The sequence below is a fragment of the Lissotriton helveticus genome, chromosome 5_1 (genome assembly GCF_964261635.1).
Source record: "Lissotriton helveticus chromosome 5_1, aLisHel1.1, whole genome shotgun sequence".
NCBI lineage: Eukaryota > Metazoa > Chordata > Amphibia > Caudata > Salamandridae > Lissotriton > Lissotriton helveticus.
In genome coordinates this window covers 1607393579-1607404374 of record NC_136065.1, presented here as the reverse complement: position 1 = coordinate 1607404374, position 10796 = coordinate 1607393579, and the positions used below count along the sequence as shown (strand labels likewise).

The window sequence follows — 10796 nt, the reverse complement described above, 5'->3', positions numbered from 1 at the left end:
TTTACAGAATTGATGTCACTTTTCCCCCAAACTGCCTTTGTCTATGCTAACATATGCCAAAGGCAGAAATGGACCTGGTCCAATCAAGTTTGTCCACAGATTGAGAAAGCTAGGAAACATGTCAATAAATCTGTTTCTGCTTTTCTCCGAGATTATAGAATGGGGTCCATTTACCACAACAATCTACATTTCAATATGCATGGCATCTATAGGAGAGATGGTGTACATTTTACAGATGAGGGTAAACGTCTTCCACTTGAACATTAGACTCTGCATAGGTACTTACTTGTAGGTACCAAAATCACTCAATTAACACATGGGCTCTTTTTAGAGCCACCTAAGAACTTAACACAAAAGCTTGATGTATATCTAAAGAAAAATTGTGATTTTTTTTGCTTGAAGTCATGCACCCAACGTGTTAGAGTCATGCACCAAATGCGTAGAAGTCATGCACCAAACGCGCTGGAGTCGCGCACCCTACAGATTATAAGTCATGCATCCAACGCGTGCACACCAGGGAGCCGCACTGAGCACCGCGCTTGGTGCGCGACTCCTAATTTGACCATAAAAAAATTGCCCCATCAGTAATTTCTAATATCCCCAGGGACCCCATGCCCCGGGACTTATAAAAATGTAGGGGATTGTGGGGGGAGCCCCAATGCCCCCACGGTCCTGCCGGCTCCCCATGTCCTTTGGGAGCCAGAATTGCTTTTCCACATGGGGAGCTGTTAACATGCAACTCCCCATGTGGAAAAGCAATCTGGTTTGGATTTTGAAAGAGAGAACAGATTTCCCTGCTCTCTCTTTCAAAATCCATACCAAGTGTGCTATGGGAGGGCAGGAGCCGCAAGACTCCTGCCCTCCCATAGCACACAGCAGTATCCCGGGGGTAGGCACCCCAGGACACTGCAGGAACCGGCCTTGGGAGTTGGCAGTCCCCAGGGCCCTCAAGGGCTCATGAAAGGTGGGGAGCAAAACCAACTAGGGGGTGTTAATATGGAAAACGAGGCATACATCAATGGAAATGAAATCACCTGTTGTGAACTCTACATCAACCTTAACCTGCAAATATGTAGTTAGGCAGGCCCTGAGACCTAGGCCCGGGTAATTGCAGATTGATAAGTCACAGGTGGGAGGGTGCAAAGCTGGCAGGCAAATACTCAGGAAGAAAACTCTTGATCAATCCCACAGAGAAGTGCAGTGAAATTACTGTGGTCAGGGGAGATTGCCCCAATAAAGCACACATGGCCAGAGGGGGGACCCGTGCTCCTAAAAACACCATACAGTCAGATGCCACATGAGTAGGGAATACATAGCCAATCAGGACCAAGCACACTCAGTGATAATGCACTCCCCTGCCAGACATCTGAACACATTCACCATTGGCCACACTGTGCCAAGCGATGTCAAGACCCACCTGTAGTAACCCTTTTACCACTAATTTTTGACTCCCAAGGCAACAATCAACATTGCTCACTATTTACGGTTTGCCATAAACTGTTATGACTTGTTATATTTTGTATATAAGAAGGACACCAACCAAATATAAATGGAGACAGTCCTTAGACTGAGTACCTGTAACTTTTATCCCAAATCAACTGTTTAATTAAACTAACTGTTCCTGTTTTGCCACATGCCTCTTGTCTTCTGTTTTTTGTAAGGAATACTAACTCAACCAACAGTTTTGTGATAGAGTAATATCATTTGCAAAGTGTTCAGCAAGGACAGCTCGAAATCACAAATAATTTTTTGGCAACCATTTCCTTCATGTACTAAGCTTTTTCGTTGTAGGTAAGGCTCCTATTCAATAAATCAGATCTTTCCTGACCTCAAAATTGGCATTTTTCTATTCTCAAAACTCAAACAGCGATTCGGTAAAATGTTAAAGAATCTTACTGAATTGCTGTTTGTGTTTGGGAATAGATACCAAATCAGTATTTGGAACGGGCGTGTTAAGGGCATCCCTTCCAGATATAAACGATTATTGATGTATTAACAGAATAGATGTAAGCAGCGTCTTTATGTTGCAAAGACTCTTTCAGATGTATCAAACTCAAACTGTGATTTGGTAACATGTGCAAGAGTGTTTAGCTCATTCCTTCCAAATACTGAAATGAAATGCTATGTATAAATATTTTAGGACCTAATATAATTTGTAAAACAGTCATCTTTTTCCACATCCTCAAATGGACCACTGCCTACTCCTAAAAAAAGAAAGTTAAACTTTTCATATTTTTTGATTAAACACACTCATGTTTTACTTTAAGGAAAAGGGCTGCATTTAAAGAGATAATATACATATTTTTTAAAGCAGGCAGACAAGGGGGGTCTGCTGAGCTCAAAAGGGCACTATCCCTGTGATGACTGCGATTACTAGTGGGTCGCGATTTGCGACATACCTCATTAATATTTATGAGGTAGGTCAAATTGCAACCCACTAGGAATCTGCAATTTGCAAATCACAAAGTAATACATAGGTTACTTCACAAATTAGCACTGTGGGCACAAAATACTGGTGGCAAATTGAGACAAGTATTTTGTGACCAGCATTTAGTAAATCTGAACCTATATTTTGCGACCAAAATCCAGCCACATTAAATTAATATTTCACTGCTTCTTCAAAGGAGGTGGTAAATCATTCACAAATTCAAAAGGATCCTATGGAACACTTTTTCCCTTTGTGAATGTTTACACAAAAGTGGTCCATAAGACCACTGCCTGCTTCTGAAAAAAGGCTAGTGTAATTTGTCATTTCTTTAAACACATCCTGTTCTCCTTTAAGGAAAAAGGGCTGCATTTATTAAAAAAGATTGCTTTAGTTAAAAGCAATCACTGACAGCACCACCATGTAAAAGCAGGCAGTGGTGAAACAAAGGCGCCATACAGGGCCCTCTTTCCCCCATGCAGGTAGGTGCATGCAGGGGTGCACGTGTTCTGCCCCCCTGTGTGCAAACATCCCTACAGTTCCAGAACAGCATGGACTTCACAGTCCATGCCATGCTGGAACACGCTGTGGTGGTCTCATGGCAGGGCAGCACAAAGGGCTCATTGGGCCTTTTCTCTAACTCTGGGTGGGCAACGCCGGTCCGCCAATGGAGTTTGAGGAGATTTGCCTACCCTGTGCTCCGTTGCCAAAACAGAGGTAGGCAAAACTCCACTTCAGTGGCGGAGTGGAGTTAGCTGCTTCCTCCTCCCTCCCAAATTCTTTAAACATGATCAAAGTAGGTACTTACCTCCGTTTGGTGAACAGACATAATATCGAAGGAAAAATACAGAATGCACATAATATCGAGTGAAAAATATCGAATGGACATAATATCGAATGGACAGATTATAGTGGTTAAAAATATCGAATTGAAGGTAAGTAATATCGAATTTTAAAATATCGAAAGTCATAATATCGAAGTAAGTAATATCGATTTTTAAAAAATAGAAAGTCAAAATATTGAAGTAAGTAATATCGATTTTTAAAATATAGAAAGTTAAAATGTCAAAGTATATAATATAGGTATTTAAATATATTGAATTTTTAATAATATCTAATTTTTTAAAGTGCTTTTTTATGTTATTTAATTTTTGCGTAGCGGGTTGTGGGTTTATAGGGGAATAGGGTGGGAAGTCATTTAATTGTAATTAATTAAAAATGTTAATTGATTTATTGGTATTTATTTTGAATTAATTGTTAAGTAATTTTTAATTGGTAATGTATTTTTATTAATTAATTATTTGATAATTATGTTTATTTTGTTAATTTATTTTCCGTAGCGGGTTGTGGGTCTACAGGGGAGTAGGATGGGAAGTAATTTAATTGTAAATATTTAAGTATGTTAATTTTTTAGTTGGTATTCATTTTGAATTAATTGTTAATTATTTTTTAATTGGTAATGTATTTGTTTGTAATAGGTCATTAATGTTTATTAATTGATTAATTGATAATTATGTTAATTTAATTAATTTATTTTTTGTAGCGGGTTGTGGGTATATAAGGGAATAGGGTGGGAAGTAATTTAATTGTAATTAATTAAATATGTAAATTTATTTATTGGTATTCAGTTTGAATTGTTACTTAATTATTAATAATTGATTTTTAATTGGTAATTTATTTTTATTAATTGATTATTTGATAACTAAGTTAATTTTATTAATGTATTTTCTGTAGTGGGTGGTGGGTTTATAGGGGAATAGGGGGGGGGGAAGTAATTTAATTGTAATTAAGTAAATCATTTGTATTTATTAATTTTATTTATTTTTAATGTATTAATTAATTGGTAATTAATTTGTATTAATAGGTAATTAATTTTCTTTATTAATATTAATTTGTATTTGTAATTGATTCATTATTATATCATATTAAATTGGTAATTTATTTTAATTAATATTTTCTTGGTATTGATATTTAATTAATTTGTATTAATATATTAAATCTTTACTTTCCCTACTGTTGCACTCACTGGAGTTGGAATAGTAATTTTCACCCCTATGCTATCCAACGCTTTCCCTACTGTTGCACTCTCTGGAGTGGGAATAGTAATTGTTACCCTCCCGCTATCCAACGCTTTTCCTACTGTTGCACTCTCTGGAGTGGGAATAGTAATTTTTACACCTACGCTATCCAACGCTTTCCCTACTGTTGCACTCTCTGGCGTGGGAATAGTCATTTTTACCCCTACGCTATCCAACGCTTTCCCTACTGTTGCACTCTCTGGAGTGGGAATAGTAATTTTTACTCTCCCGTTATCCAACGCTTTCCCTACTGTTGCACTCTCTGGATTTGGAATAGTAATTTTTACCCCTACGCTATCCAACGATTTCCCTACTGTTGCACTCTCTGGAGTGGGAACAGTAATTTTTACCCCTACGCTATCCAACGCTTTCCCTAATGTTGCACTCTCTGGACTAGGGAATAGTAATTTTTACCCATCCGCTATCCAACGCTTTCCCTACTGTTACACTCTCTGGAGTGGGAATAGTAATTTTTACCCCTATGCTATCCAACGCTTTCCCTACTGTTGCACTCACTGGAGTGGTAATAGTAAATTTTACCCTTTCCGCTATCCTACGGTAATAATGTTGTAAATTTGTTATTAATATTACGTTTATATATATATATGTATTAACAGATCAATTTGTATGTTTTTTTACTTACATTAATTATTTATTAATTTTAAGGTTATGTAAGTAGGTTTAAGTTATTTATATTTATTATTTCATTAATTTTTAATTAATTTAAAGCATTTAAAAAAAATCGACTAACTATATTTTTTACATCGATTTTTTTGATTCGATATTTTTGTATTTACCTGTTTGGAGATAGGAGTTCGATATTTTTGTATTCTATATTTTTACCTCGCTATTCTTGTAGTTCTATATTTTTGACATCGATATTGTTTCAGTGATCCCCTCCGTTTCTGCTGCCTCCCCTGACTGGTCGCTCTCCTTCCTGCTCCTCTCGCATCCTTCATCATGTACGTATTGCGAGTGCACATGTGCACGCACAAGACATACAAAGTAGTGTTTTTTTCAATTAAGAAGAACGCAAGTAGGAAGAAGGAGAGGGGCTAGGCAGGGGAGGCGGCAGAAAAGCAGGTAAGTGCCTTCTTTTATCACTTTTAAAGAATTTGGGATGGGAAGGGAGAGAGCAGAGCACATCGTAGCTCCACTGAGCTTTTTTCAAACTCCATGGAGCTACACGCAGAGGCACTATGCCAAGTCCGCCCACTCTTACTTTTTACCACCGCTGGACTGCCATACTGCCTGCCCGCGAGAAAACGATTTGCATTGCAATCTGGTGGGTGGGCAGCGTTCGGCTTTGGGGGTGCATGAGTGGTCAACCACCCCACTCCCGCACCACCAAACTCATAATGAGGCCCTTAGTCTTTGGATTATCACATCAAATATTTGATAATTTACACAACACAATGTTCATACTTTCAAGCTGGTTGCCTTCTTTATCACTTTAATATTCTTTTGATTTTGAGAGACATGAGGTCTGCAAATTAAAAATAAATGATGACTTCTTCAGTAAGAGGCTATGCTTCTGCTTGCTGCTTTTTTTAAGGCTCTCTTAAATTCCTTGTTTCTGAGTGTGTATATAATGGGGTTCAATGCAGGAGTGACAACAGCATAAAACACAGATACAACTCTATCCTGCTTCAAGGAGTAGCTGGATGCAGGTCTCATGTACATGAAGCTGATGCTTCCAAAAAACAACGTGACAACAGTAAGATGGGAAGCACAAGTGGAGAAAGCCTTGCGTCTTCCAGCTGCTGAACGTATCTGAAGAATAGATGAGATAATATGAATGTAGGAAACCAGCGTAAGCAGGAAGGAACTAAGTCCTAGGGACCCACCTACAGTCAATACAACAACCTCATTTATAAATGTGCTAGAGCAAGACAACTTTAAAAGGGGTGGAATGTCACAGAAGAAATGATTTATTCCATGAGACCTGCAGAAAGGGAGCCTTGCTGTAAGGATGGTATGGATGACAGAGGTAAGGAATCCTGTTATCCAGAGTAACACAGCCATTCGCAGACACACATTTCTACGCATGATTGAGGAGTAATGCAAAGGGGAGCATATTGCTACATAGCGGTCATAGCCCATCACTGATAAAATCAAGCACTCTGTGCTGCAGCAGGAAACATAGAAATAGAGTTGTGTAATGCATCCAGCATAAGATATGGATGTACTCAATCCTAGAAGAGAGAAGAGCATTTTTGGCACAGTGACTGATGAATAGCAAAGATCCAGGAAGGAAAGGTTACTAAGAAAAAAAAACATGGGGGTCTGAAGATGAATGTCCATCCATATTGTTAGGATAATTGTTAGGTTTCCCAGCAAGGAGGTTAAGTACATAACAAAAAAAACCAAAAACAGGGGCCCCTTCAGCTGCTTGTCTTGAGACAGTCCCAAGAGAATGAAATCTTTCACTGTGGTCTCGTTTCCACTTTCCATTCAGCCAAGGAATTTCACCTAAAGACATAAAAGAACATATTATCTCAATGCCTTTCTTAATCCTCTACATTTGCTCAATATTCATTACACCCTCAGTAAACTGTCAGGGTTAGTGACCTCTTTATCCTGACATTTTTTTTCTCAACCTCAATATTAGTTGAAGGCACATTTGTATTACAACCAATAAAGTAACAAATGTAAATATGTGCTTGCACTCTGTATTACAATATGGTTCAAATGTGTTTACTCATGGATAACAGAAGCGTACAAAGGCTTTCAGGTGCATGCTTCATGACACTGATAATTGTAATCCATTTTACAAGAAAATAACAGCCCCAACAACCCATTCACCCTCCACCACCAAGGTGCTCACAACAAGTCACGCACATTAGAAGTGAATGCAATGGAAGACGGTTGGATTACATGGTTTGATTCTCCCCTTGCAATATGAGATCCTTCTCAGTTAGTCAGAGCAGCCGCAAATATTGAGGACAGGGCAATTCCACAGATTCTTGAGATAGAAGTGTTATGTATGGTTGCCATAATTGTTGGTCAGAATACTCTTGCATGGTTAATGTCAGTGTGAGTTTCTCAATTCTGAAGACATGCCAAATGTGGTATCAGCAACTGCTTGATGTGCTTCCCAAATGCCAAGCCAATATGCCAACCCCTGCTGTCCTTCAGTGGGAATGTGAGTGCACTTGGGAGACTCAGAATGGTGTAACCTGTAAAACGGGGGAGTTGAGTGTCAAAATTAGGGGTGGGCGGAATCTGCGTTGTCTAGCTCCGCAAAGCTCCGCGAAACAGTAAAAAATCTCCGCGATCGTGCAAAAGTTCCACGGACACGCGGAATTGCTTGTTCCACATCTTCACTCTGCTTTTTTCCTGTTTGCGGACTCTGTAGGTTCAGGGAGAAATATCTTGCGAACACACATTTTGATAGTCCGAACAAGCCAAAAATTTCACGAATTTTGGGCAATTCCGCGTTCTCCGCGGAACGCAAAATTACACAAATTCTCCAAATTCCTCAAGTGGATCAGAATTTCCCGCCCAGGCCTAGTCAAAATGTGTATCCATGTCAGTGAAGAGCTCATGCCAGAATTGAAGTACATAAGTGGGGAGTCCCAGTACAGAACGTTTAAAAGGAAAGACTGAGTAGAAAGTAAAGTTTCTCAAAGAGTAAATAAACATACATTTTAGATTCAATGTTGTTTAATCACAATGAATCCGGGCATAAAATTCATATGCAAACAAATAATTCAAACATTTCGTCGTTCGAAATACGACACATAAAAGAGTGCCCAGGGAGGGGGGAGGGTAGAAGGTGGGGTCAGTGCAAGGTGAATGTGAGGGCTTGCTGGGAATTTGGAAAGGAGTGCTGGTCAAGGTGACCGGTTACATAGGATCATTAAAAACGTGTTGGCCTAGAAGTGTAGCCACACTAATAACACAAATGTTCAAAAAATGTCATCAAAAGCCATCAAAGAAGAGAAACCATTGCAAATAAATAAACAATATTGTCAAAACGCTGGCACATAGGATGATCGTCGATGTTTCGACCCCGCAGAATTCTAGGTATCAGTATTAACTTAGGAAGGGGTCTCCTTCAGGACAGAAGAGCCGGGAGGGGTGGGCACTGTGATCAGTAGGATCACGATGTAGGATTTACATGGTATTCAAATGGGCCAGCAGGGCTCCGTATGTGTGACGAGACGTCTTTAATGGGTCTCCCGCGTGCTAATTACAGTTTTCAAGGAGTGCGGGAGCCGCCAAAGCAGGTCGGCATAGGACGTACTTTGGCTCACGGGCTAGAAGATCATGTTCGGTGGAGTTTTAAAAGCCGCCAGGGTCGGTCAGCAAAAACCGGAATCCGACCTATCGGATCCGGACCGGTCACAATTGTTCTTTGAGAAACTTTACTTTCTACTCAGTCTTTCCTTCTAAACGTTCTGTACTGGGACCCCCACTAATTTATTACGTTTCACCCAGGTCTCAGTGACGCTCTTGGGTATACCCTCATGGTAACACATGCCAGAATTGAGCCAGCTTGGGGCAATCCCACAGAATGTGTAGGAAGGTCCCGGGGAAGCCACACCACCTCCAGCAATGCAGGCTACGGACTAGGTTGCCTCAATGCAAATGAGCGGGAGTCAAATACCAGTAGTTGATGATTTTAGTGGCACTTTTTATGCTCACAGTGTTGCGGGCGACATGTTGCCCCCTGTAGTATATGACCCTGTATTACATTATAAGACATTTCTTCATACACTTCATAAAAATATTCATAGACCTGAATTTTTTATTGTACCACAAATTAATCCCAGATCTTTTGACTGGGGGAGTGTGTGACATTGATCCACATTCAGTCCATCACTTGTTGTTTTTTGCAATTGCCGCCCTAAGTGCGCTGGGGATGCCCAGACGTGGGTCCCAGGCACTCCACACCACTTGGAGTCAAGCTAGCCGGGCTGAAGAGAGGTGTTAACTCGAAACCGGTCCGGTCCTCGGATGCTTGATTCCGGTCTGGGAAAGATATGGCTGTTGTAGTTCGGACTGGACTGTTCCCATGGGGCAACAGGGTCAGAGCTGATTTGCATAAAGCCATTATCTGACCCAGGATGGTGTGGAGTGCAAAAAAACGATGGATTTGGGCCCAGATCTTTTGACTGGGGGAGTGTGTGACATTGATCCACATTCAGTCCATCACTTGTTGTTTTTTGCAATTGCCGCCCTAAGTGCGCTGGGGATGCCCAGACGTGGGTCCCAGGCACTCCACACCACTTGGAGTCAAGCTAGCCGGGCTGAAGAGAGGTGTTACCTCGAAACCGGTCCGGTCCTCGGATGCTTGATTCCGGTCTGGGAAAGATATGGCTGTTGTAGTTCGGACTGGACTGTTCCCATGGGGCAACAGGGTCAGAGCTGATTTGCATAAAGCCATTATCTGACCCAGGGTGGTGTGGAGTGCAAAAAACGATGGATTTGGGCCCAGATCTTTTGACTGGGGGAGTGTGTGACATTGATCCACATTCAGTCCATCACTTGTTGTTTTTTGCAATTGCCGCCCTAAGTGCGCTGGGGATGCCCAGACGTGGGTCCCAGGCACTCCACACCACTTGGAGTCAAGCTAGCCGGGCTGAAGAGAGGTGTTACCTCGAAACCGGTCCGGTCCTCGGATGCTTGATTCCGGTCTGGGAAAGATATGGCTGTTGTAGTTCGGACTGGACTGTTCCCATGGGGCAACAGGGTCAGAGCTGATTTGCATAAAGCCATTATCTGACCCAGGGTGGTGTGGAGTGCAAAAAAACGATGGATTTGGGCCCAGATCTTTTGACTGGGGGAGTGTGTGACATTGATCCACATTCAGTCCATCACTTGTTGTTTTTTGCAATTGCCGCCCTAAGTGCGCTGGGGATGCCCAGACGTGGGTCCCAGGCACTCCACACCACTTGGAGTCAAGCTAGCCGGGCTGAAGAGAGGTGTTACCTCGAAACCGGTCCGGTCCTCGGATGCTTGATTCCGGTCTGGGAAAGATATGGCTGTTGTAGTTCGGACTGGACTGTTCCCATGGGGCAACAGGGTCAGAGCTGATTTGCATAAAGCCCTTATCTGACCCAGGGTGGTGTGGAGTGCAAAAAAACGATGGATTTGGGCCCAGATCTTTTGACTGGGGGAGTGTGTGACATTGATCCACATTCAGTCCATCACTTGTTGTTTTTTACAAATTAATCCAGGACGTAAATATTTTTGTAAAACAAATGAAAACCCATTGGGTGTTCTAGGTGCTTCTTCTAGAAAGCAAATTAAATCAAATACATTTTGTTTTCATTTCTGAAAAATAA

At 41.1% G+C, this 10796-nt stretch overlaps 1 protein-coding gene across 1 annotated transcript; it reads right to left on the bottom strand.

Moving 5' to 3' along the window:
• Positions 1 to 6018: 6018 nt before the first annotated feature.
• LOC144752714 (olfactory receptor 5V1-like) lies at positions 6019 to 6957 on the bottom strand. The gene has a single exon (XM_078640573.1). It carries the CDS (start codon positions 6955 to 6957, stop codon positions 6019 to 6021), a length of 939 nt encoding a protein of 312 aa, XP_078496699.1.
• Between the last annotated feature and the right edge of the window lie 3839 nt (positions 6958 to 10796).

Coding starts and splice junctions, on each gene's coding strand:
- LOC144752714 (XM_078640573.1), bottom strand. CDS start 6,957: ATGGAAAGTGGAAACGAGACCACAGTGAAAGATTTCATTCTCTTGGGA.